Source organism: Denticeps clupeoides, unplaced genomic scaffold (assembly GCF_900700375.1).
Source record: "Denticeps clupeoides unplaced genomic scaffold, fDenClu1.1, whole genome shotgun sequence".
NCBI classification, from domain to species: domain Eukaryota; kingdom Metazoa; phylum Chordata; class Actinopteri; order Clupeiformes; family Denticipitidae; genus Denticeps; species Denticeps clupeoides.
The window spans coordinates 1-24,788 of NW_021629982.1; the positions used below are offsets into that span (position 1 = coordinate 1).

The following is a 24,788-nucleotide window of genomic DNA, read 5'->3' on the forward strand; positions in this document are numbered from 1 at the left end:
AAAGTGCGAAAACTCCCGCTTTACTGTCAAATTATGATGGAGAAAAGGCAAAAAAAGCTAACAAAGCCATGTAAATACTTTCATTTTAAAAGTTTAACAATAGTTAAAGCTTACAGCACCTGGCATTCCACGTAGTCTCCCATCCAAGTACTAACCAGGCCCAAGCCTTCTTAGCTTCTGAGATCAGACAAGATTGGCAAACTTTCAGCTGGCATGTCTGTAAGCAAACTCTGCTTGAAAATCTTGGACTTTAAACAAAAGGGCTTTGAAAACATTATAAAGTGCGAAAACTCCCGCTTTACTGTCAAATTATGATGGAGAAAAGGCAAAAAAAGCTAACAAAGCCATGTAAATACTTTCATTTTAAAAGTTTTTCAATAGTTAAAGCATACAGCACTTGGTATTCCCAGGTAGTCTCCCATCCAAGTACTAACCAGGCCCAAGCCTTCTTAGCTTCTGAGATCAAACAAGATTGGGCATTCTTTAGCTGGTTTGTCTGTACAAAAACTCTGCTTGAAAATCTTGAACTTTAAACCAAAAGGGCTTAGAAAACATTATAAAGTGCGAAAACTCCCGCTTTACTGTCAAATTATGATGGAGAAGAAAGGCAAAAAAAGCTAACAAAGCCATGTAAATACTTTCATTTTAAAAGTTTTTCAATAGTTAAAGCTTACAGCACCTGTTATTCCCAGGTAGTCTCCCATCCAAGTACTAACCAGGCTCAAGCCTTCTATAGCTTCTGAGATCAGACAAGATTGGGCATTCTTCAGCTGGTTTGTCCGTACACAAACTCTGCTTGAAAATCTTGAACTTTAAACCAAAGGGGCTTGAACACATATCAAAGAGTGAAAACTCCCGCTTTACTGTCAAATTATGATGGAGAAGAGGCAAAAAGTTGGAGTGGTAAGCTTTTATTTGCAATACAACAAATAAAGTGCACACCTTCTAGAGGCAATGCAATACTGGGTCGATGAATGGAGCGGATGGAGCAGGCCCTATTGCTGACTCCCTGTTCTAAAAATCCGCTTAATATGACATATCAGATATTAAATTGACATCAGGGTGCGTAGCACCTGAAGGCCGAGGGCTGGAAAATCCCACCTAATCGATTCAGCTCCAAGCCTGTGAATGATCGTTGTAGAGCACACACAGAGAAAGAAACCTGAAGAGAAGTTAAAATAAAAAAAAAAAAAAAAAAAGAAAAAAGGCGGGAAAACATATCAAAGAAGAAAATACCCCTTAACTTACTTACAAAAAATGTAACAAAGTGATGTAAATACTTTCATTTTAAAAGTTTAACAATAGTTAAAGCTTACAGCACCTGGCATTCCCACGTAGTCTCCCATCCAAGTACTAACCAGGCCCAAGCCTTCTTAGCTTCTGAGATCAGACAAGATTGGGCATTCTTTAGCTGGTTTGTCTGTACAAAAACCCTGCTTGAAATCTTGAACTTTAAACCAAAAGGGCTTAGAAAACATTATAAAGTGCGAAAACTCCCGCTTTACTGTCAAATTATGATGGAGAAAAGGCAAAAAAAGCTAACAAAGCCATGTAAATACTTTCATTTTAAAAGTTTTTCAATAGTTAAAGGACCTGTTATTCCCAGGTAGTCTCCCATCCAAGTACTAACCAGGCCCAAGCCTTCTTAGCTTCTGAGATCAGACAAGATTGGGCATTCTACAGCTGGTTTGTCCATACACAAAATCTTCTTAAAAATCTTGAACTTTAAACCAAAGAGGCTTGAACACATATCAAAGAGTGAAAACTCCCGCTTTACTGTCAAATTATGATGGAGAAGAGGCAAAAAAAGCTAACAAAGCCATGTAAATACTTTCATTTTAAAAGTTTAACAATAGTTAAAGCTTACAGCACCTGGAATTCCCACGTAGTCTACCATCCAAGTACTAACCACGCCCAAGCCTTCTTAGCTTCTGAGATCAGACAAGATTGGGCAATCTTCAGCTGGCATGTCTGTAAGCAAACTCTGCTTGAAAATCTTGGACTTAAACAAAAGGGCTTTGAGAACATTATAAAGTGCGAAAACTCCCGCTTTACTATCAAATTATGATGGAGAAAAGGCAAAAAAAGCTAACAAAGCCATGTAAATACTTTCATTTTAAAAGTTTTTCAATAGTTAAAGCTTACAGCACCTGTTATTCCAGGTAGTCTCCCATCCAAGTACTAACCAGGCCCAAGCCTTCTTAGCTTCTGAGATCAGAGAAGATTGGGCATTCTTCAGCTGGTTTGTCCGTACACAAACTCTGCTTGAAAATCTTGAACTTTAAACCAAAGGGGCTTGAACACATATCAAAGAGTGAAAACTCCCGCTTTACTGTCAAATTATGATGGAGAAAGGCAAAAAGTTGGAGTGGTAAGCTTTTATTTGCAATACAACAAATAAAGTGCACACCTTCTAGAGGCAATGCAATACTGGGTCGATGAATGGAGCGGATGGAGCAGGCCCTATTGCCGACTCACTGTTCTAAAAATCCGCTTAATATGACACATCAGATATTAAATTGACATCAGGGTGCGTAGCACCTGAAGGCCGAGGGCTGGAAAATCCCACCTAATCGATTCAGCTCCAAGCCTGTGAATGATCGTTGTAGAGCACACACAGAGAAAGAAACCTGAAGAGAAGTTTGAAAAAAAAAAAAAAAAAAAAAAAGAAAATAGGCGGGAAAACATATCAAAGAAAGAAAATACCCCTTTACTTACTTAAAAAAAATGTAACAAAGTGATGTAAATACTTTCATTTTAAAAGTTTAACAATAGTTAAAGCTTACAGCACCTGGCATTCCCACGTAGTCTCCCATCCAAGTACTAACCAGGCCCAAGCCTTCTTAGCTTCTGAGATCAGACAAGATTGGGCAATCTTCAGCTGGCATGTCTGTAAGCAAACTCTGCTTGAAATCTTGGACTTTAAACAAAAGGGCTTTGAAAACATTATAAAGTGCGAAAACTCCCGCTTTACTATCAAATTATGATGGAGAAAAGGCAAAAAAAGCTAACAAAGCCATGTAAATACTTTCATTTTAAAAGTTTTTCAATAGTTAAAGCTTACATCACCTGGTATTCCCAGGTAGTCTCCCATCCAAGTACTAACCAGGCCCAAGCCTTCTTAGCTTCTGAGATCAGACAAGATTGGGCAATCTTCAGCTGGCATGTCTGTAAGCAAACTCTGCTTGAAAATCTTGGACTTTAAACAAAAGGGCTTTGAGGACATTATAAAGTGCGAAAACTCCAGCTTTACTATCAAATTATGATGGAGAAAAGGCAAAAAAAGCTAACAAAGCCATGTAAATACTTTCATTTTAAAAGTTTTTCAATAGTTAAAGCTTACAGCACCTGGTATTCCCAGGTAGTCTCCCATCCAAGTACTAACCAGGCCCAAGCCTTCTTAGCTTCTGAGATCAAACAAGATTGGGCATTCTTCAGCTGGTTTGTCCGTACACAAACTCTGCTTGAAAATCTTGAACTTTAAACCAAAGGGGCTTGAACACATATCAAAGAGTGAAAACTCCCGCTTTACTGTCAAATTATGATGGAGAAAAGGCAAAAAGTTGGAGTGGTAAGCTTTTATTTGCAATACAACAAATAAAGTGCACACCTTCTAGAGGCAATGCAATACTGGGTCGATGAATGGAGCGGATGGAGCAGGCCCTATTGCCGACTCCCTGTTCTAAAAATCCGCTTAATATGACATATCAGATATTAAATTGACATCAGGGTGCGTAGCACCTGAAGGCCGAGGGCTGGAAAATCCCACCTAATCGATTCAGCTCCAAGCCTGTGAATGATCGTTGTAGAGCACACACAGACAAAGAAACCTGAAGAGAAGTTTAAAAAAAAAAAAAAAAAGAAAAAAGGTGGGAAAACGTATCAAAGAAAGAAAATACCCCTTAACTTACTTAAAAAAAGGTAACAAAGTGATGTAAATACTTTCATTTTAAAAGTTTAACAATAGTTAAAGCTTACAGCACCTGGCATTCCCACGTAGTCTCCCATTCAAGTACTAAACAGGCCCAAGCCTTCTTAGCTTCTGAGATCAGACAAGATTGGGCAATCTTCAGCTGGCATGTCTGCAAGTAAACTCTGCTTGAAAATCTTGGACTTTAAACAAAAGGGCTTTGAAAACATTATAAAGTGCGAAAACTCGCGCTTTACTGTCAAATTATGATGGAGAAAAGGCAAAAAAAGCTAACAAAGCCATGTAAATACTTTCATTTTAAAAGTTTTTCAATAGTTAAAGCATACAGCACTTGGTATTCCCAGGTAGTCTCCCATCCAAGTACTAACCAGGCCCAAGCCTTCTTAGCTTCTGAGATCAGACAAGATTGGGCATTCATTAGCTGGTTTGTCCGTACATAAACTCTGCTTGAAAATCTTGAACTTTAAACCAAAAGGGCTTAGAAAACATTATAAAGTGCGAAAACTCCCGCTTTACTGTCAAATTATGATGGAGAAAAGGCAAAAAAAGCTAACAAAGCCATGTAAATACTTTCATTTTAAAAGTTTTTCAATAGTTAAAGCTTACAGCACCTGGTATTCCCAGGTAGTCTCCCATCCAAGTACTAACCAGGCCCAAGCCTTCTTAGCTTCTGAGATCAGACAAGATTGGGCATTCTTCAGCTGGTTTGTCCGTACACAAACTCTTCTTGAAAATCTTGAACTTTAAACGAAAGAGGCTTGAACACATATCAAAGAGTGAAAACTCCCGCTTTACTGTCAAATTATGATGGAGAAAAGGCAAAAAAAGCTAACAAAGCCATGTAAATACTTTCATTTTAAAAGTTTAACAATAGTTAAAGCTTACAGCACCTGGCATTCCCACGTAGTCTCCCATCCAAGTACTAACCAGGCCCAAGCCTTCTTAGCTTCTGAGATCAGACAAGATTGGGCAATCTTCAGCTGGTTTGTCCGTACACAAACTCTGCTTGAAAATCTTGAACTTTAAACCAAAAGGGCTTAGAAAACATTATAAAGTGCGAAAACTCCCGCTTTACTGTCAAATTATGATGGAAAAAAGGCAAAAAAAAGCTAACAAAGCCATGTAAATACTTTCATTTTAAAAGTTTTTCAATAGTTAAAGCTTACAGCACCTGGTATTCCCAGGTAGTCTCCCATCCAAGTACTAACCAGGCCCAAGCCTTCTTAGCTTCTGAGATCAGACAAGATTGGGCATTCTTCAGCTGGTTTGTCCGTACACAAACTCTTCTTGAAAATCTTGAACATTAAACCAAAGAGGCTTGAACACATATCAAAGAGTGAAAACTCCCGCTTTACTGTCAAATTATGATGGAGAAAAGGCAAAAAAAGCTAACAAAGCCATGTAAATAATTTCATTTTAAAAGTTTAACAATAGTTAAAGCTTACAGCACCTGGCATTCCCACGTAGTCTCCCATCCAAGTACTAACCAGGCCCAAGCCTTCTTAGCTTCTGAGATCAGACAAGATTGGGCAATCTTCAGCTGGCATGTCTGTAAGCAAACTCTGCTTGAAAATCTTGGACTTTAAACAAAAGGGCTTTGTGAACATTATAAAGTGCGAAAACTCCCGCTTTACTATCAAATTATGATGGAGAAAAGGCAAAAAAAGCTAACAAAGCCATGTAAATACTTTCAATTTAAAAGTTTTTCAATAGTTAAAGCTTACAGCACCTGGTATTCCCAGGTAGTCTCCCATCCAAGTACTAACCAGGCCCAAGCCTTCTTAGCTTCTGAGATCAAACAAGATTGGGCATTCTTCAGCTGGTTTGTCCGTACACAAACTCTGCTTGAAAATCTTGAACTTTAAACCAAAAGGGCTTTGAAAACATTATAAAGTGCGAAAACTCCCGCTTTACTGTCAAATTATGATGGAGAAAAGGCAAAAAAAGCTAACAAAGCCATGTAAATACTTTCATTTTAAAAGTTTTTCAATAGTTAAAGCTTACAGCACCTGTTATTCCCAGGTAGTCTCCCATCCAAGTACTAACCAGGCCCAAGCCTTCTTAGCTTCTGAGATCAGACAAGATTGGGCATTCTTCAGCTGGTTTGTCCGTACACAAACTCTTCTTGAAAATCTTTAACTTTAAACCAAAGAGGCTTGAACACATATCAAAGAGTGAAAACTCCCGCTTTACTGTCAAATTATGATGGAGAAAAGGCAAAAAAAGCTAACAAAGCCATGTAAATACTTTCATTTTAAAAGTTTAACAATAGTTAAAGCTTACAGCACCTGGCATTCCCACGTAGTCTCCCATCCAAGTACTAACCAGGCCCAAGCCTTCTTAGCTTCTGAGATCAGACAAGATTGGGCAATCTTCAGCTGGCATGTCTGTAAGCAAACTCTGCTTGAAAATCTTGGACTTTAAACAAAAGGGCTTTGAGAACATTATAAAGTGCGAAAACTCCCGCTTTACTATCAAATTATGATGGAGAAAAGACAAAAAAAGCTAACAAAGCCATGTAAATACTTTCATTTTAAAAGTTTTTCAATAGTTAAAGCTTACAGCACCTGGTATTCCCAGGTAGTCTCCCATCCAAGTACTAACCAGGCCCAAGCCTTCTTAGCTTCTGAGATCAGACAAGATTGGGCATTCTTCAGCTGGTTTGTCCGTACACAAACTCTGCTTGAAAATCTTGAACTTTAAACCAAAGGGGCTTGAACACATATCAAAGAGTGAAAACTCCCGCTTTACTGTCAAATTATGATGGAGAAAAGGCAAAAAGTTGGAGTGGAAAGCTTTTATTTGCAATACAACAAATAAAGTGCACACCTTCTAGAGGCAATGCAATACTGGGTCGATGAATGGAGCGGATGGAGCAGGCCCTATTGCCGACTCACTGTTCTAAAAATCCGCTTAATATGACACATCAGATATTAAATTGACATCAGGGTGCATAGCACCTGAAGGCCGAGGGCTGGAAAATCCCACCTAATCGATTCAGCTCCAAGCCTGTGAATGATCGTTGTAGAGCACACACAGACAAAGAAACCTGAAGAGAAGTTAAAAAATAAATAAATAAATAAATAAATAAAAAAGGCGGGAAAACATATCAAAGAAAGAAAATACCCCTTAACTTACTTTAAAAAAAGGTAACAAAGTGATGTAAATACTTTCATTTTAAAAGTTTAACAATAGTTAAAGCTTACAGCACCTGGCATTCCCACGTAGTCGCCCATCCAAGTACTAACCAGGCCCAAGCCTTCTTAGCTTCTGAGTTCAGACAAGATTGGGCATTCTTTAGCTGGTTTGTCCGTACACAAACTCTTCTTGAAAATCTTTAACTTTAAACCAAAAGGGCTTAGAAAACATTATAAAGTGCGAAAACTCCCGCTTTACTGTCAAATTATGATGGAGAAAAGGCAAAAAAAGCTAACAAAGCCATGTAAATACTTTCATTTTAAAAGTTTAACAATAGTTAAAGCTTACAGCACCTGGCATTCCCACGTAGTCTCCCATCCAAGTACTAACCAGGCCCAAGCCTTCTTAGCTTCAGAGATCAGACAAGATTGGGCAATCTTCAGCTGGCATGTCTGTAAGCAAACTCTGCTTGAAAATCTTGGACTTTAAACAAAAGGGCTTTGAGAACATTATAAAGTGCGAAAACTCCCGCTTTACTATCAAATTATGATGGAGAAAAGACAAAAAAAGCTAACAAAGCCATGTAAATACTTTCATTTTAAAAGTTTTTCAATAGTTAAAGCTTACAGCACCTGGTATTCCCAGGTAGTCTCCCATCCAAGTACTAACCAGGCCCAAGCCTTCTTAGCTTCTGAGATCAGACAAGATTGGGCATTCTTCAGCTGGTTTGTCCGTACACAAACTCTGCTTGAAAATCTTGAACTTTAAACCAAAGGGGCTTGAACACATATCAAAGAGTGAAAACTCCCGCTTTACTGTCAAATTATGATGGAGAAAAGGCAAAAAGTTGGAGTGGAAAGCTTTTATTTGCAATACAACAAATAAAGTGCACACCTTCTAGAGGCAATGCAATACTGGGTCGATGAATGGAGCGGATGGAGCAGGCCCTATTGCCGACTCACTGTTCTAAAAATCCGCTTAATATGACACATCAGATATTAAATTGACATCAGGGTGCATAGCACCTGAAGGCCGAGGGCTGGAAAATCCCACCTAATCGATTCAGCTCCAAGCCTGTGAATGATCGTTGTAGAGCACACACAGACAAAGAAACCTGAAGAGAAGTTAAAAAATAAATAAATAAATAAATAAATAAAAAAGGCGGGAAAACATATCAAAGAAAGAAAATACCCCTTAACTTACTTTAAAAAAAGGTAACAAAGTGATGTAAATACTTTCATTTTAAAAGTTTAACAATAGTTAAAGCTTACAGCACCTGGCATTCCCACGTAGTCTCCCATCCAAGTACTAACCAGGCCCAAGCCTTCTTAGCTTCTGAGTTCAGACAAGATTGGGCAATCTTCAGCTGGCATGTCTGTAAGCAAACTCTGCTTGAAAATCTTGGACTTTAAACAAAAGGGTTTTGAAAACATTATAAAGTGCGAAAACTCCCGCTTTACTGTCAAATTATGATGGAGAAAAGGCAAAAAAAGCTAACAAAGCCATCTAAATACTTTCATTTTAAAAGTTTTTCAATAGTTAAAGCATACAGCACTTGGTATTCCCAGGTAGTCTCCCATCCAAGTACTAACCAGGCCCAAGCCTTTTTAGCTTCTGAGATCAGACAAGATTGGGCATTCTTTAGCTGGTTTGTCCGTACAAAAACTCTGCTTGAAAATCTTGAACTTTAAACCAAAAGGGCTTAGAAAACATTATAAAGTGCGAAAACTCCCGCTTTACTGTCAAATTATGATGGAGAAAAGGCAAAAAAAGCTAACAAAGCCATGTAAATACTTTCATTTTAAAAGTTTAACAATAGTTAAAGCTTACAGCACCTGGCATTCCCACGTAGTCTCCCATCCAAGTACTAACCAGGCCCAAGCCTTCTTAGCTTCTGAGATCAGACAAGATTGGGCAATCTTCAGCTGGCATGTCTGTAAGCAAACTCTGCTTGAAAATCTTGGACTTTAAACAAAAGGGCTTTGAAAATATTATAAAGTGCGAAAACTCCCGCTTTACTGTCAAATTATGATGGAGAAAAGGCAAAAAAAGCTAACAAAGCCATGTAAATACTTTCATTTTAAAAGTTTTTCAATAGTTAAAGCATACAGCACTTGGTATTCCCAGGTAGTCTCCCATCCAAGTACTAACCAGGCCCAAGCCTTCTTAGCTTCTGAGATCAAACAAGATTGGGCATTCTTTAGCTGGTTTGTCTGTACAAAAACTCTGCTTGAAAATCTTGAACTTTAAACCAAAAGGGCTTAGAAAACATTATAAAGTGCGAAAACTCCCGCTTTACTGTCAAATTATGATGGAGAAAAGGCAAAAAAAGCTAACAAAGCCATGTAAATACTTTCATTTTAAAAGTTTTTCAATAGTTAAAGCTTACAGCACCTGTTATTCCCAGGTAGTCTCCCATCCAAGTACTAACCAGGCCCAAGCCTTCTATAGCTTCTGAGATCAGACAAGATTGGGCATTCTTCAGCTGGTTTGTCCGTACACAAACTCTGCTTGAAAATCTTGAACTTTAAACCAAAGGGGCTTGAACACATATCAAAGAGTGAAAACTCCCGCTTTACTGTCAAATTATGATGGAGAAAAGGCAAAAAGTTGGAGTGGTAAGCTTTTATTTGCAATACAACAAATAAAGTGCACACCTTCTAGAGGCAATGCAATACTGGGTCGATGAATGGAGCGGATGGAGCAGGCCCTATTGCTGACTCCCTGTTCTAAAAATCCGCTTAATATGACATATCAGATATTAAATTGACATCAGGGTGCGTAGCACCTGAAGGCCGAGGGCTGGAAAATCCCACCTAATCGATTCAGCTCCAAGCCTGTGAATGATCGTTGTAGAGCACACACAGAGAAAGAAACCTGAAGAGAAGTTAAAATAAAAAAAAAAAAAAAAAAGAAAAAAGGCGGGAAAACATATCAAAGAAAGAAAATACCCCTTAACTTACTTACAAAAAATGTAACAAAGTGATGTAAATACTTTCATTTTAAAAGTTTAACAATAGTTAAAGCTTACAGCACCTGGCATTCCCACGTAGTCTCCCATCCAAGTACTAACCAGGCCCAAGCCTTCTTAGCTTCTGAGATCAGACAAGATTGGGCATTCTTTAGCTGGTTTGTCTGTACAAAAACTCTGCTTGAAAATCTTGAACTTTAAACCAAAAGGGCTTAGAAAACATTATAAAGTGCGAAAACTCCCGCTTTACTGTCAAATTATGATGGAGAAAAGGCAAAAAAAGCTAACAAAGCCATGTAAATACTTTCATTTTAAAAGTTTTTCAATAGTTAAAGGACCTGTTATTCCCAGGTAGTCTCCCATCCAAGTACTAACCAGGCCCAAGCCTTCTTAGCTTCTGAGATCAGACAAGATTGGGCATTCTACAGCTAGTTTGTCCATACACAAAATCTTCTTAAAAATCTTGAACTTTAAACCAAAGAGGCTTGAACACATATCAAAGAGTGAAAACTCCCGCTTTACTGTCAAATTATGATGGAGAAGAGGCAAAAAAAGCTAACAAAGCCATGTAAATACTTTCATTTTAAAAGTTTAACAATAGTTAAAGCTTACAGCACCTGGCATTCCCACGTAGTCTCCCATCCAAGTACTAACCAGGCCCAAGCCTTCTTAGCTTCTGAGATCAGACAAGATTGGGCAATCTTCAGCTGGCATGTCTGTAAGCAAACTCTGCTTGAAAATCTTGGACTTTAAACAAAAGGGCTTTGAAAACATTATAAAGTGCGAAAACTCCCGCTTTACTATCAAATTATGATGGAGAAAAGGCAAAAAAAGCTAACAAAGCCATGTAAATACTTTCATTTTAAAAGTTTTTCAATAGTTAAAGCTTACATCACCTGGTATTCCCAGGTAGTCTCCCATCCAAGTATTGACCAGGCCCAAGCCTTCTTAGCTTCTGAGATCAGACAAGATTGGGCATTCTTTAGCTGGTTTGTCCGTACACAAACTCTGCTTGAAAATCTTGAACTTTAAACCAAAAGGGCTTAGAAAACATTATAAAGTGCGAAAACTCCCGCTTTACTGTCAAATTATGATGGAGAAAAGGCAAAAAAAGCTAACAAAGCCATGTAAATACTTTCATTTTAAAAGTTTTTCAATAGTTAAAGCTTACAGCACCTGTTATTCCCAGGTAGTATCCCATCCAAGTACTAACCAGGCCCAAGCCTTCTTAGCTTCTGAGATCAGACAAGATTGGGCATTCTTCAGCTGGTTTGTCTGTACACAAACTCTGCTTGAAAATCTTGAACTTTAAACCAAAGGGGCTTGAACACATATCAAAGAGTGAAAAGTCCCGCTTTACTGTCAAATTATGATGGAGAAAAGGCAAAAAGTTGAAGTGGTAAGCTTTTATTTGCAATACAACAAATAAAGTGCACACATTCTAGAGGCAATGCAATACTGGGTCGATGAATGGAGCGGATGGAGCAGGCCCTATTGCCGACTCCCTGTTCTAAAAATCCGCTTAATATGACATATCAGATATTAAATTGACATCAGGGTGCGTAGCACCTGAAGGCCGAGGGCTGGAAAATCCCACCTAATCGATTCAGCTCCAAGCCTGTGAATGATCGTTGTAGAGCACACACAGACAAAGAAACCTGAAGAGAGGTTTAAAAAAAAAGGCGGGAAAACATATCAAAGAGAGAAAATACCCCTTAACTTACTTTAAAAAAAGGTAACAAAGCCATGTAAATACTTTCATTTTAAAAGTTTAACAATAGTTAAAGCTTACAGCACCTGGCATTCCCACGTAGTCTCCCATCCAAGTACTAACCAGGCCCAAGCCTTCTTAGCTTCTGAGATCAGACAAGATTGGGCATTCTTCAGCTGGTTTGTCCGTACACAAACTCTGCTTGAAAATCTTGAACTTTAAACCAAAAGGGCTTTGAAAACATTATAAAGTGCGAAAACTCCCGCTTTACTGTCAAATTATGATGGAGAAAAGGCAAAAAAAGCTAACAAAGCCATGTAAATACTTTCATTTTAAAAGTTTTTCAATAGTTAAAGCTTACAGCACCTGGTATTCCCAGGTAGTCTCCCATCCAAGTATTGACCAGGCCCAAGCCTTCTTAGCTTCTGAGATCAGACAAGATTGGGCATTCTTTAGCTGGTTTGTCCGTACACAAACTCTGCTTGAAAATCTTGAACTTTAAACCAAAAGGGCTTAGAAAACATTATAAAGTGCGAAAACTCCCGCTTTACTGTCAAATTATGATGGAGAAAAGGCAAAAAAAAGCTAACAAAGCCATGTAAATACTTTCATTTTAAAAGTTTTTCAATAGTTAAAGCTTACAGCACCTGTTATTCCCAGGTAGTATCCCATCCAAGTACTAACCAGGCCCAAGGCTTCTTAGCTTCTGAGATCAGACAAGATTGAGCATTCTTCAGCTGGTTTGTCTGTACACAAACTCTGCTTGAAAATCTTGAACTTTAAACCAAAGAGGCTTGAACACATATCAAAGAGTGAAAACTCCCGCTTTACTGTCAAATTATGATGGAGAAAAGGCAAAAAAAGCTAACAAAGCCATGTAAATACTTTCATTTTAAAAGTTTAACAATAGTTAAAGCTTACAGCACCTGGCATTCCCACGTAGTCTCCCATCCAAGTACTAACCAGGCCCAAGCCTTCTTAGCTTCTGAGATCAGACAAGATTGGGCAATCTTCAGCTGGCAAGTCTGTAAGCAAACTCTGCTTGAAAATCTTGGACTTTAAACCAAAAGGGCTTTGAAAACATTATAAAGTGCGAAAACTCCAGCTTTACTTTCAAATTATGATGGAGAAAAGGCAAAAAAAGCTAACAAAGCCATGTAAATACTTTCATTTTAAAAGTTTAACAATAGTTAAAGCTTACACCACCTGTTATTCCCAGGTAGTCTCCCATCCAAGTACTAACCAGGCCCAAGCCTTCTTAGCTTCTGAGATCAGACAAGATTGGGCATTCTTCAGCTGGTTTGTCCGTACACAAACTCTGCTTGAAAATCTTGAACTTTAAACCAAAGGGGCTTGAACACATATCAAAGAGTGAAAACTCCTGCTTTACTGTCAAATTATGATGGAGAAAAGGCAAAAAGTTGGAGTGGTAAGCTTTTATTTGCAATACAACAAATAAAGTGCACACCTTCTAGAGGCAATGCAATACTGGGTCGATGAATGGAGCGGATGGAGCAGGCCCTATTGCCGACTCACTGTTCTAAAAATCCGCTTAATATGACACATCAGATATTAAATTGACATCAGGGTGCGTAGCACCTGAAGGCCGAGGGCTGGAAAATCCCACCTAATCGATTCAGCTCCAAGCCTGTGAATGATCGTTGTAGAGCACACACAGAGAAAGAAACCTGAAGAGAAGTTTAAAAAAAAAAAAAAAAAAAAAAAAAAAAAAAGGCGGGAAAACATATTAAAGAAAGAAAATACCCCTTAACTTACTTTAAAAAAAAGTTAACAAAGTGATGTAAATACTTTCATTTTAAAAGTTTAACAATAGTTAAAGCTTACAGCACCTGGCATTCCCACGTAGTCTCCCATCCAAGTACTAACCAGGCCCAAGCCTTCTTAGCTTCTGAGATCAGACAAGATTGGGCAATCTTCAGCTGGCATGTCCGTAAGCAAACTCTGCTTGAAAATCTTGAACTTTAAACCAAAAGGGCTTAGAAAACATTATAAAGTGCGAAAACTCCCGCTTTACTGTCAAATTATGATGGAGAAAAGGCAAAAAAAGCTAACAAAGCCATGTAAATACTTTCATTTTAAAAGTTTTTCAATAGTTAAAGCTTACAGCACCTGGTATTCCCAGGTAGTCTCCCATCCAAGTACTAACCAGGCCCAAGACTTCTTAGCTTCTGAGATCAGACAAGATTGGGCATTCTTCAGCTGGTTTGTCCATACACAAACTCTTCTTGAAAATCTTGAACTTTAAACCAAAGAGGCTTGAACACATATCAAAGAGTGAAAACTCCCGCTTTACTGTCAAATTATGATGGAGAAAAGGCAAAAAAAGCTAACAAAGCCATGTAAATACTTTCATTTTAAAAGTTTAACAATAGTTAAAGCTTACAGCACCTGGCATTCCCACGTAGTCTCCCATCCAAGTACTAACCAGGCCCAAGCCTTCTTAGCTTCTGAGATCAAACAAGATTGGGCAATCTTCAGCTGGCATGTCTGTAAGCAAACTCTGCTTGAAAATCTTGGACTTTAAACAAAAGGGCTTTGAGAACATTATAAAGTGCGAAGACTCCCGCTTTACTATCAAATTATGTTGGAGAAAAGGCAAAAAAAGCTAAAAAAGCCATGTAAATACTTTCATTTTAAAAATTTTTCAATAGTTAAAGCTTACAGCACCTGGTATTCCCAGGTAGTCTCCCATCCAAGTACTAACCAGGCCCAAGCCTTCTTAGCTTCTGAGATCAAACAAGATTGGGCATTCTTCAGCTGGTTTGTCCGTACACAAACTCTGCTTGAAAATCTTGAACTTTAAACCAAAAGGGCTTTGAAAACATTATAAAGTGCGAAAACTCCTGCTTTACTGTCAAATTATGATGGAGAAAAGGCAAAAAAAGCTAACAAAGCCATGTAAATACTTTCATTTTAAACGTTTTTCAATAGTTAAAGCTTACAGCACCTGTTATTCCCAGGTAGTCTCCCATCCAAGTACTAACCAGGCCCAAGCCTTCTTAGCTTCTGAGATCAGACAAGATTGGGCATTCTTCAGCTGGTTTGTCCGTACACAAACTCTGCTTGAAAATCTTGAACTTTAAACCAAAGGGGCTTGAACACATATCAAAGAGTGAAAACTCCCGCTTTACTGTCAAATTATGATGGAGAAAAGGCAAAAAAAGCTAACAAAGCCATGTAAATACTTATATTTTAAAAGTTTAACAATAGTTAAAGCTTACAGCACCTGGCATTCCCACGTAGTCTCCCATCCTAGTACTAACCAGGCCCAAGCCTTCTTAGCTTCTGAGATCAGACAAGATTGGGCAATCTTCAGCTGGCATGTCTGTAAGCAAACTCTGCTTGAAAATCTTGGACTTTAAACAAAAGGGCTTTGAGAACATTATAAAGTGCGAAAACTCCCGCTTTACTATCAAATTATGATGGAGAAAAGGCAAAAAAAGCTAACAAAGCCATGTAAATACTTTCATTTTAAAAGTTTTTCAATAGTTAAAGCTTACAGCACCTGGTATTCCCAGGTAGTCTCCCATCCAAGTACTAACCAGGCCCAAGCCTTCTTAGCTTCTGAGATCAAACAAGATTGGGCATTCTTCAGCTGGTTTGTCCGTACACAAACTCTGCTTGAAAATCTTGAACTTTAAACCAAAAGGGCTTTGAAAACATTATAAAGTGCGAAAACTCCCGCTTTACTGTCAAATTATGATGGAGAAAAGGCAAAAAAAGCTAACAAAGCCATGTAAATACTTTCATTTTAAAAGTTTTTCAATAGTTAAAGCTTACAGCACCTGTTATTCCCAGGGAGTCTCCCATCCAAGTACTAACCAGGCCCAAGCCTTCCTATCTTCTGAGATCAGACAAGATTGGGCATTCTTCAGCTGGTTTGTCCGTACACAAACTCTGCTTGAAAATCTTGAACTTTAAACCAAAGGGGCTTGAACACATATCAAAGAGTGAAAACTCCCGCTTTACTGTCAAATTATGATGGAGAAAAGGCAAAAAAAGCTAACAAAGCCATGTAAATACTTTCATTTTAAAAGTTTTTCAATAGTTAAAGCTTACAGCACTTGGCATTCCCAGGCAGTCTCCCATCCAAGTACTAACCAGGCCCAAGCCTTCTTAGCTTCTGAGATCAGACAAGATTGGGCATTCTTCAGCTGGTTTGTCCATACACAAACTCTGCTTGAAAATCTTGAACTTTAAACCAAAAGGGCTTGAACACATATCAAAGAGTGAAAACTCCCGCTTTACTGTCAAATTATGATGGAGAAAAGGCAAAAAGTTGGAGTGGTAAGCTTTTATTTGCATTACAACAAATAAAGTGCACACCTTCTAGAGGCAATGCAATACTGGGTCGATGAATGGAGCGGATGGAGCAGGCCCTATTACCGACTCCCTGTTCTAAAAATCCGCTTAATATGACATATCAGATATTAAATTGACATCAGGGTGCGTAGCACCTGAAGGCCGAGGGCTGGAAAACCCCACCTAATCGATTCAGCTCCAAGCCTGTGAATGATCGTTGTAGAGCACACACAGACAAAGAAACCTGAGGAGAAGTTTAAAAAAAAAAAAAAAAAGAAAAAAAGGCGGGAAAACATATCAAAGAAAGAAAATACCCCTTAACTTACTTAAAAAAAGGTAACAAAGTGATGTAAATACTTTCATTTTAAAAGTTTTACAATAGTTAAAGCTTACTGCACCTGGCATTCCTACGTAGTCTCCCATCCAAGTACTAACCAGGTCCAAGCCTTCTTAGCTTCAGAGATAAGACAAGATTGGGCATTCTTCAGCTGGTTTGTCTGTACACAAACTATGCTTGAAAATCTTGATCTTTAAACCAAAGGGGCTTAAACACATATCAAAGAGTGAAAACTCCCGCTTTACTGTCAAATTATGATGGAAAAAAGGCAAAAAAAGCTAACAAAGCCATGTAAATACTTTCATTTTAAAAGTTTTTCAATAGTTAAAGCTTACAGCACCTGGCATTCCCAGGTAGTCACCCATCCAAGTACTAACCAGGCCCAAGCCTTCTTAGCTTCTGAGATCAGACAAGATTGGCCATTCTTCAGCTGGTTTGTCTGTACACAAGCTCTGCTTGAAAATCTTGAACTTTAAACCAAAGGGGCTTGAACACATATCAAAGAGTGAAAACTCCCGCTTTACTGTCAAATTATGATGGAGAAAAGGCAAAAAGTTGGAGTGGTAAGCTTTTATTTGCAATACAACAAATAAAGTGCACACCTTCTAGAGAAAATGCAATACTGGGTCGATGAATGGAGCGGATGGAGCAGGCCCTATTGCCGACTCCCTGTTCTAAAAATCCGCTTAATATGACATATCAGATATTAAATTGACATCAGGGTGCGTAGCACCTGAAGGCCGAGGGCTGGAAAATCCCACCTAATCGATTCAGCTCTAAGCCTGTGAATGATCGTTGAAGAGCACACACAGACAAAGAAACCTGAAGAGAAGTTTAAAAAAAAAAAAAAAAAAGGCGGGAAAACATATCAAACAAAGAAAATACCCATTAACTTACTTAAAAAAAGGTAACAAAGTGATGTAAATACTTTCATTTTAAAAGTTTAACAATAGTTAAAGCTTACAGCACCTGGCATTCCCACGTAGTCTGCCATCCAAGTCCTAACCAGGCCCAAGCCTTCTTAGCTTCTGAGATCAGACAAGATTGGGCAATCTTCAGCTGGCATGTCTGTAAGCAAACTCTGCTTGAAAATCTTGAACTTTAAACCAAAGGGGCTTAAACACATATCAAAGAGTGAAAACTCCCGCTTTACTGTCAAATTATGATGGAAAAAAGGCAAAAAAACCTAACAAAGATATGTAAATACTTTCATTTTAAAAGTTTTTCAATAGTTAAAGCTTACAGCACCTGGCATTCCTACTTAGTCTCCCATCCAAGTACTAACCAGGCCCAAGCCTTTTTAGCTTCTGAGATCAGACAAGAATGGACATTCTTCAGCTGGTTTGTCCGTACACAAACTGTGCTTGAAAATCTTGAACTTTAAACCAAAGGGGCTTAAACACATATCAAAGAGTGAAAACTCCCGCTTTACTGTCAAATTATGATGGAAAAAAGGCAAAAAAGCCAACAAAGCCATGTAAATACTTTCATTTTAAAAGTTTTTCAATAGTTAAAGCTTACAGCACCTGGTATTCCCAGGTAGTCTCCCATCCAAGTACTAACCAGGCCCAAGCCTTCTTAGCTTCTGAGATATGACAAGATTGGGCATTCTTCAGCTGGTTTGTCCGTACACAAACTCTGCTTGAAAATCTTGAACTTTAAACCAAAAGGGCTTGAACACATATTAAAGAGTGAAAACTCCCGCTTTACTGTCAAATTATGATGCAGAAAAGGCAAAAAAAGCTAACAAAGCCATGTAAATACTTTCATTTTAAAAGTTTTTCAATAGTTAAAGCTTACAGCACCTGGTATTCCCAGGTAGTCTCCCATCCAAGTACTAACCAGGCCCAAGCCTTCTTAGCTTCTGAGATCAGACAAGATTGGGCATTCTTCAGCTGGTTTGTCCGTACACAAACTCTGCTTGAAAATCTTGAACTTTAAACCAAAGGGGCTTGAACACATATCAAAGAGTGAAAACTCCCACTTTACTGTCAAATTATGATGGAGAAAAGGCAAAAAAAGCTAACAAAGCCATGTAAATACTTTCATTTTAAAAGTTTTTCAATAGTTAAAGCTTACAGCACCTGGTATTCCCAGGTAGTCTCCCATCCAAGTACTAACCAGGCCCAAGCCTTCTTAGCTTCTGAGATCAGACAAGATTGGGCATTCTTCAGCTGGTTTGTCCGTACACAAACTCTGCTTGAAAATCTTGAACTTTAAACCAAAGGGGCTTGAACACATATCAAAGAGTGAAAACTCCCGCTTTACTGTCAAATTATGATGCAGAAAAGGCAAAAAAAGCTAACAAAGCCATGTAAATACTTTCATTTTAAAAGTTTTTCAATAGTTAAAGCTTACAGCACCTGGTATTCCCAGGTAGTCTCCCATCCAAGTACTAACCAGGCCCAAGCCTTCTTAGCTTCTGAGATCAGACAAGATTGGGCATTCTTCAGCTGGTTTGTCCATACACAAACTCTGCTTGAAAATCTTGAACTTAAAACCAAAGGGGCTTGAACACATATCAAAGAGTGAAAACTCCCGCTTTACTGTCAAATTATGATGGAGAAAAGGCAAAAAGTTGGAGTGGTAAGCTTTTATTTGCAATACAACAAATAAAGTGCACACCTTCTAGAGGCAATGCAATACTGGGTCGATGAATGGAGCGGATGGAGCCGACTCCCTGTTCTAAAAATCCGCTTAATATGACGTATCAGATATTAAATTGACATCAGGGTGCGTAGCACCTTAAGGCCGAGGGCTGGAAAACCACACCTAATCGATTTAGCTCCACCTCACTCCATAGCCAAGCCTGTGAATGATTGTTGTAGAGCACGCACAGACAAAGAAACCTGAAGAGAAGTTAAAAAAAAAAGTCTCCCATCCAAGTACTAACCAGGCCCAAGCCTTCTTAGCTTCCGTGATCACACGAGATCAGGCATTCTTCAGCTGGTATTGCAGAAAACAATTTCTGCTTGAAAATCTTGGACTTTAAACCAAAGGGGCATGAAAACATATCAAAGAGTGAAAACTCCCACTTTACTGTCAAATTATGATGGAGAAAAGGCAAAAAGCTGGAGTGGTAAGTTTTTATTTGCAACACAACAGAGAAAGTGCACCGCTCCCAGAGGCACTGCAATACTGGGTCGATGCGTGGAGCGGATGGAGCAAGCCCCTTTGCCGACTTCCTGTTCTAAAAATTGGCTTAATATGTAGTCCCCCGCTGGGGGACGTATCAGATATTAAACTGATAAGAACAGATTTTTTTTTTTTTTGTACTCTTTATTGAAAATGTCATACAAGACAAAAAAGTATGACACACAAAACACAATACATTGTTAAGTTAAAACCTTCATAAAAAAACACAATAAAAAGCATGTTTTATCAAACACCAATAAAATTCAATAAAGAGTTTTGCTGTTAAATCTTAAGATTTCTTTTTAAAAATAATCTTAAGATACTTTTAAAAACAAGATAAAACCATAATAAAAACCCCATGGCCTCTTAAAAATTTAATAAAAAACGAAATGTACATCCTGCAGCATGGGATCCAAAAAAGGGAGGATCCCCCCCTGGCCTGTTCCCAGGGTGCTACTGTGCTCGCTTCAGGGTGTCCTCGCCGTGTGCTGCTAAAAAAAAAAAATCTCTTAAAAAATAAAACACTACCTAAATCAAAAGTGAACAAGGGACCCACCAAATGGTTCAACTCCCACATCACAAGTTGAACAATAAGTTAAATAAATATATAAATCAATGCAAAAAAAACAAGTTAAAGAGCTTAAAATGACGAAATTCTCCATGTACAGTTTTTTTTTCCCCCCACACCAAATTAAAGTCAAAAGTCCACACAGTATGAAATAGTCAAAATAATAAAATCAGACAATATATATATTTATATATATATATATAAATAGGTGCACACATTTTAATTCATGACATAAGTCCTTTTTATATTTACTTAAGTAACACACCAAAATAAAATAAATAAATCAAATAAATACACCAAAATCCACACCCTAATCAATCAACCACACCCTAAGGCAATCGCTTTTACTTTTTGAGCTTTTTTTTGTTTTAAATAAAAATGCAGCCACTACTCGCTTTGAGGACAAAAGGAGAAGATGGTCCGGACGCCACAAAAAATGGCAACTGGGCTACGAGCCCAGAAGGGCGTGCCACTTAAGAGCAGCCTCTTCGTAGCCCTTGTTGGTGACGTCCTTCTCCATCCTGAAGTCGAGATCAGCCCGGATTTTACGGAAGACACCCTGGGGAGTGAAGTCCGTCCCCCTCCGGATGAGAGCGGCCCTCGCATCCCAGATGGCAGATTTGGTAATGCTAACGACCTGCCACACCCGAAGGTGATAAGAACAGATACTACACTACAGCAATAACCAGAAAAAGGCGCCGTGGCGTGCCATTCTCGGAACGTGTGCAGTATTTGCCAGATGGTGCGCATGTATGCAGCGCACACCACGTTTTCCTGTGTATTCTTTGAACCCATCGTGTAGCTCTGTCAAAACAGAGCCCCCAAAAATATTGTGAGCTTGTTGACGGCCCTCTCATCGGAAATCATTAGTAAAAGGAGAACGGTTTGTACGTGACGAAGAGAAGCCCAAGCGACAATCACAGTGTCTTAAAGGTGGAGAGTGTCTATTGTGTGTTTGGTGCTGACATCAGGGTGCATTTTGGGGGCACAACACCCTGGCCGTGGGCATTCTGCTGTCCTGCCCATGCCCATGGATCTCATGAGCCACCAACCACGAGAGGTCTTTGTGTTGGTTCTGAAGTCTTGGCCAGGCCACATTGTGCCAAACCTTCTCTGCTTCACCTGCAGAGAGGCCGCTCACTGGGATCACCTCCTCATGACCCTGCACAGGAGAGACAATTTCTTTACTATTTGTAAGAGTTAAAATGTTCTCCTTCTCTATGTCATGTTTTTTTAAAAAGGTTTTAATAAAAACATAATGTGGGGGGGCAACATAAAAGACACAGGAGTTGTGTGGTCTCTTGGCATAATCTTCAGATGTCTTAAATATGACCCCATCCAGAATCTGACCATTGCTGCAGTTTTATCTTCTTTGGAGGTTTTTTTTTTTGCATACTTTAGATGTAGGACAGTGTATATACTTACAAAGAATAAATAGGGGTCTGGGAGGCCTTTCCCTCCTTTCTTTTTACTTTTTTTCACCTCAATTCTTTTAAGTCTTTCCCATTTAGACCCCCATAGGAAGTAAAACACTGCCCTTTCCAGGCTCACCAAGAAGACCCCAGGAGGAATAAAACCAGAAGACAACAATAAAAGCAAAGGTAAAATCACTGATTTTATAATTAAAATTTTCCCTTCCATCGTCAGACTTCTCAGGGCCCAGAAACCAAGTCTGCTCTTTACTTTTCCTAAAACCTCATTCCAGTTGTCCCGTCCTCCCCCTTCTCTATCAAATTTAACCCCTAAAATTCTCAGATTTGTTGTTTAAAATCCACATCAATCTCTGTTGGCGCCTGTTGAGTTTTGCTCCTGATGCCTCTCCATACCATTCTGTCAACTCCAGAGCTCTTTGGGCCGATGTGGCATCTGTGCTTAAAAGAGTCACATCATCCATGTATAAAACACACTTTGCAGTTAACCCACCTGGTAAACTCAGCCCGCTGATCCATTGGTCCCTTCGCAAGATCTGTGCCAGCGGCTCAATGCATGCCACGAACAGGAGCGGAGATAGCGGACACCCCTGACGAACACCAGAACAAATGTCTATTGTTTTGGACAAAACCCCATTAACCAAGATCTTGCTATTTATGTCCCTGTATAGCAATTCCACCCATTTCAAGAATTTGCCCGAAAACCCCATTTTTCTTAGTACCTGAAACAGGTACTGGTGCGAGACCCGGTCAAAAGCTTTTTCAAAACCGAAATTTAATACTAGGAGCCTAATGTTTCCGTTTCTTGCATAACAGATGGTAGTAGCCTAGTGGTTAACACATTCGCCTATGAACCGGAAGACCCAGGTTCAAATCCCACTTACTACCTGAGCAAGACACTTAAAGTTGCTCCTGGCGTACTGTCCCTGTAGCTACTGATTGTAAGTAACTCTGGATAAGGGCGTCTGGTAAATGTAAATGTAGATGGCGTCTCGGATCAGTACTAGGCTGTCTGTTATCTTCTTCCCTGGGATGGCACAGGCTTGGTCTGGGTGGATCAAGTCTTTTAAAACTGTTGACATAGGTTTTGATAAAATCTTACTAAAAAGTTTGCAGTCAAGGTTTAAAAGTGTAATTGGTCGCCAATTTCGTATGTTGGTTTTATAAAACTCGACAGGGAGGCCATCCTCACTCTAAAGGGGTAAAATCTTGGTTTAAAGCCGTAGTTTGATCTTCCAATTTTTTTTCTACTGCCTGTAATAAATCTTTCAGGATTTTTTCATTTATGTCCTTTGATTTATATGTTCCCATAAAACTGTTCAATTTCTTTTAAAATGCTTGGTGCATCTTTGAATGTATTACCATTTTCTTTTAAAACTGTAATTTCCCCCCCCTTTAGTCATAATTTTCTTCAAAAAATATCTCGTGCATTTTTCTCCCTCTTATATATCTCTTTCCCGGCTTCTCATAATGACCCCTTTACTTTTGGTTTCTGCCAAGACCTTCATTTGTCCTGTAGTTTCTTTTATTAATTCCTTGCAATTCATCCCGCTGTTTAAAAGGTTAAAATATCTCTGTAATCTCTTTTGCAGCCCCTTCATTTTCCTTGTTTTTCTTTTGTTTGCCTTTAAATTTGAAGAAAAGTCTTGTCTGTTCCTTTACCATCTCCCACCATTCAATTAGTTGTATCGTAGAAATCTTGGAGGGACCTCCAGAGGCCATATTGTTCTCTGTAGTCCATAACAATCTCCTCATCCTCCAGCAGGGAGCAGTTTAACTTCCACAGGCCACCTCCAACAGTCACGCCTGTGGATAATTTCAGGGTGCATGAAAGCATAAAGTGGTCTGAAAAATAGAGTGGGGTTACAGTTGCATCATTTGGAGGACAGTCTCTTGTGAACATAAAATCAATACGGGAGGCTCTTGAGCAATCACCACTTACCCAGGTGAACCCATCTTCTCTGGGAGGAATTGCTCTGAAACAGTCAATCATTTTAAAATCTTTAACAATTCCTTGCAAAAGAAAAGATGTTTTATCGATTTTAAAATCTTCTCCCCCTCCTTTTCTATCTGTTTTAGATAAAACACAATTAAAATCACCACCTACCATTAATGGCACCCTCCCAAGCATGTGGACCTGTAAATCTTCTAAAAGGTTATAACGTTTGTCCTTATCATTAAAACCATAAACATTTAAGACCTTAAAATCCCTATCTAAAAAAGTCAGATGTGTTAAAAGCACTCGTCCTGGTCTTACCACTGTGCTACCTTTTACCTCAATGTGTGGGTTTTTACATAAAACCCCATCTGCTTTGTTTTCATTTGAGCCACTCCGTATGGATGGCCCGTGTGCCCAAAGGTTTTCCCATTTCTTATATGATTTAAAAAAAGGCAAGGAGCACTCTTGTAACAAAAATATATCCGCATTAATGGCACTTAAGAAAGATAAAATACTCTGTGCTCTGACCATTGACTTTATACTTCTGACATTTAATGTTGTTATTTTATAAGGTAAAATTAGACTTTGCTTGCATCAGGAGGGTCTGTGTATTAATTGATGTTGTACGACACTTCCTCTTCTTTTATTGTTAAACATTTAGAGGACGGCGTAGAGTCCCCGTCTTCTTCTACCTCTGGGTTGAACCTTACCTGTTGTGTCCTGGGTGTGGATGATTTGAGCCCTACCCTCATAAAGGACACTTCATGAGGGGAGTTTGCCAGCCACTGGTTGCTTAGATCCCCTGATGATGAGCTTCCTGTTCTCTGCGATGCCCTCCATCTTTTCTCCCCTGTTTCCAGGGGGGATCGTGCTGGTCTTTTTGTTTGGTTGAGCGTTGGTAGGAGTATCCTGTGATTCACTCTCCTCCCCCTGACACTGACATAAATCCGACCTTGTTGGAACAGATGAACGCTCACATTCTTCTTTGTACTGTGTGAAGTTCCTCCTCCTCCCCTTTTCTATTATCCATTGCTCCTCCTTTCTCTTTGTTTCCATTTCCTGCCATTTCTTGAACTCCACCCTTTTCTCTTTGTTCCCCTCCTCTCTTTTCATTGACTCCACCTCCTTCTTGATCTAGACTGCCCTCTCCCTCATGCCCCCCGCCCACCAAAACCTCTGGCTCCACCCCATCTACTAGCCCTTGCTGTCTCGTAGCCATTTTTGCTGTTTTTAATTTGTTAGCAAAGGATTTGGGGCAGTCCCTGTAGAGGTGACTGGTTTCCCCACAGAGGTTACACTTTCTAC

At 39.0% G+C, this 24,788-nt stretch overlaps 1 protein-coding gene, 1 non-coding gene and 28 pseudogenes across 2 annotated transcripts; all 30 read right to left on the reverse strand.

The window, feature by feature from the left end:
• Positions 1 to 2,779: 2,779 nt before the first annotated feature.
• LOC114779052 (uncharacterized) lies at positions 2,780 to 2,898 on the reverse strand (annotated as a pseudogene).
• A 159-nt stretch (positions 2,899 to 3,057) lies between these two features.
• Positions 3,058 to 3,176, reverse strand: LOC114779073 (uncharacterized; annotated as a pseudogene).
• A 160-nt stretch (positions 3,177 to 3,336) lies between these two features.
• Positions 3,337 to 3,455, reverse strand: LOC114779069 (uncharacterized; annotated as a pseudogene).
• A 1,075-nt stretch (positions 3,456 to 4,530) lies between these two features.
• Positions 4,531 to 4,649, reverse strand: LOC114779061 (uncharacterized; annotated as a pseudogene).
• A 441-nt stretch (positions 4,650 to 5,090) lies between these two features.
• On the reverse strand, positions 5,091 to 5,209 carry LOC114779062 (uncharacterized; annotated as a pseudogene).
• Positions 5,210 to 5,369: 160 nt separating this feature from the next.
• Positions 5,370 to 5,488, reverse strand: LOC114779056 (uncharacterized; annotated as a pseudogene).
• A 160-nt stretch (positions 5,489 to 5,648) lies between these two features.
• LOC114779070 (uncharacterized) lies at positions 5,649 to 5,767 on the reverse strand (annotated as a pseudogene).
• A 161-nt stretch (positions 5,768 to 5,928) lies between these two features.
• On the reverse strand, positions 5,929 to 6,047 carry LOC114779079 (uncharacterized; annotated as a pseudogene).
• A 160-nt stretch (positions 6,048 to 6,207) lies between these two features.
• Positions 6,208 to 6,326, reverse strand: LOC114779057 (uncharacterized; annotated as a pseudogene).
• Positions 6,327 to 6,486: 160 nt separating this feature from the next.
• On the reverse strand, positions 6,487 to 6,605 carry LOC114779063 (uncharacterized; annotated as a pseudogene).
• A 525-nt stretch (positions 6,606 to 7,130) lies between these two features.
• Positions 7,131 to 7,249, reverse strand: LOC114779074 (uncharacterized; annotated as a pseudogene).
• Positions 7,250 to 7,410: 161 nt separating this feature from the next.
• Positions 7,411 to 7,529, reverse strand: LOC114779060 (uncharacterized; annotated as a pseudogene).
• A 160-nt stretch (positions 7,530 to 7,689) lies between these two features.
• On the reverse strand, positions 7,690 to 7,808 carry LOC114779064 (uncharacterized; annotated as a pseudogene).
• A 525-nt stretch (positions 7,809 to 8,333) lies between these two features.
• LOC114779076 (uncharacterized) lies at positions 8,334 to 8,452 on the reverse strand (annotated as a pseudogene).
• Positions 8,453 to 8,892: 440 nt separating this feature from the next.
• Positions 8,893 to 9,011, reverse strand: LOC114779058 (uncharacterized; annotated as a pseudogene).
• Positions 9,012 to 10,645: 1,634 nt separating this feature from the next.
• On the reverse strand, positions 10,646 to 10,764 carry LOC114779059 (uncharacterized; annotated as a pseudogene).
• Positions 10,765 to 11,825: 1,061 nt separating this feature from the next.
• On the reverse strand, positions 11,826 to 11,944 carry LOC114779078 (uncharacterized; annotated as a pseudogene).
• Positions 11,945 to 12,665: 721 nt separating this feature from the next.
• LOC114779077 (uncharacterized) lies at positions 12,666 to 12,784 on the reverse strand (annotated as a pseudogene).
• An 805-nt stretch (positions 12,785 to 13,589) lies between these two features.
• On the reverse strand, positions 13,590 to 13,708 carry LOC114779082 (uncharacterized; annotated as a pseudogene).
• Positions 13,709 to 14,148: 440 nt separating this feature from the next.
• LOC114779068 (uncharacterized) lies at positions 14,149 to 14,267 on the reverse strand (annotated as a pseudogene).
• A 160-nt stretch (positions 14,268 to 14,427) lies between these two features.
• LOC114779071 (uncharacterized) lies at positions 14,428 to 14,546 on the reverse strand (annotated as a pseudogene).
• Positions 14,547 to 14,707: 161 nt separating this feature from the next.
• Positions 14,708 to 14,826, reverse strand: LOC114779080 (uncharacterized; annotated as a pseudogene).
• Positions 14,827 to 14,986: 160 nt separating this feature from the next.
• Positions 14,987 to 15,105, reverse strand: LOC114779081 (uncharacterized; annotated as a pseudogene).
• A 160-nt stretch (positions 15,106 to 15,265) lies between these two features.
• On the reverse strand, positions 15,266 to 15,384 carry LOC114779072 (uncharacterized; annotated as a pseudogene).
• Positions 15,385 to 18,204: 2,820 nt separating this feature from the next.
• LOC114779066 (uncharacterized) lies at positions 18,205 to 18,323 on the reverse strand (annotated as a pseudogene).
• Positions 18,324 to 18,483: 160 nt separating this feature from the next.
• On the reverse strand, positions 18,484 to 18,602 carry LOC114779067 (uncharacterized; annotated as a pseudogene).
• A 160-nt stretch (positions 18,603 to 18,762) lies between these two features.
• On the reverse strand, positions 18,763 to 18,881 carry LOC114779075 (uncharacterized; annotated as a pseudogene).
• Positions 18,882 to 19,516: 635 nt separating this feature from the next.
• LOC114779053 (uncharacterized) lies at positions 19,517 to 19,723 on the reverse strand (annotated as a pseudogene).
• A 1,191-nt stretch (positions 19,724 to 20,914) lies between these two features.
• LOC114779054 (U5 spliceosomal RNA) lies at positions 20,915 to 21,028 on the reverse strand. The gene has a single exon (XR_003746562.1). It is a non-coding gene; the product is annotated as a U5 spliceosomal RNA (small nuclear RNA).
• Positions 21,029 to 23,299: 2,271 nt separating this feature from the next.
• LOC114779014 (uncharacterized) lies at positions 23,300 to 24,702 on the reverse strand. Its single transcript, XM_028967191.1, has 3 exons — positions 24,475 to 24,702; positions 23,487 to 24,071; positions 23,300 to 23,389 (listed from the first exon to the last, which is right to left on the reverse strand). The coding sequence occupies exons 1-3, from the start codon at positions 24,700 to 24,702 to the stop codon at positions 23,363 to 23,365; spliced, it is 840 nt and encodes a 279-aa protein (XP_028823024.1). The 3' UTR covers positions 23,300 to 23,362.
• Between the last annotated feature and the right edge of the window lie 86 nt (positions 24,703 to 24,788).

What these genes read in the sequence shown, in the direction of transcription:
- LOC114779014 (XM_028967191.1), bottom strand. Translation starts at nt 24,702, where the DNA reads ATGGCTACGAGACAGCAAGGGCTAGTAGATGGGGTGGAGCCAGAGGTT. An exon ending in AGGAGGAGGAACTTCACACA is followed by an intron (nt 24,072 to 24,474) that starts GTACAAAGAAGA and finishes TCCTGATGCAAG; the next exon opens with CAAAGTCTAATTTTACCTTA. An exon ending in GAGAAGATGGGTTCACCTGG is followed by an intron (nt 23,390 to 23,486) that starts GTAAGTGGTGAT and finishes TCTATTTTTCAG; the next exon opens with ACCACTTTATGCTTTCATGC.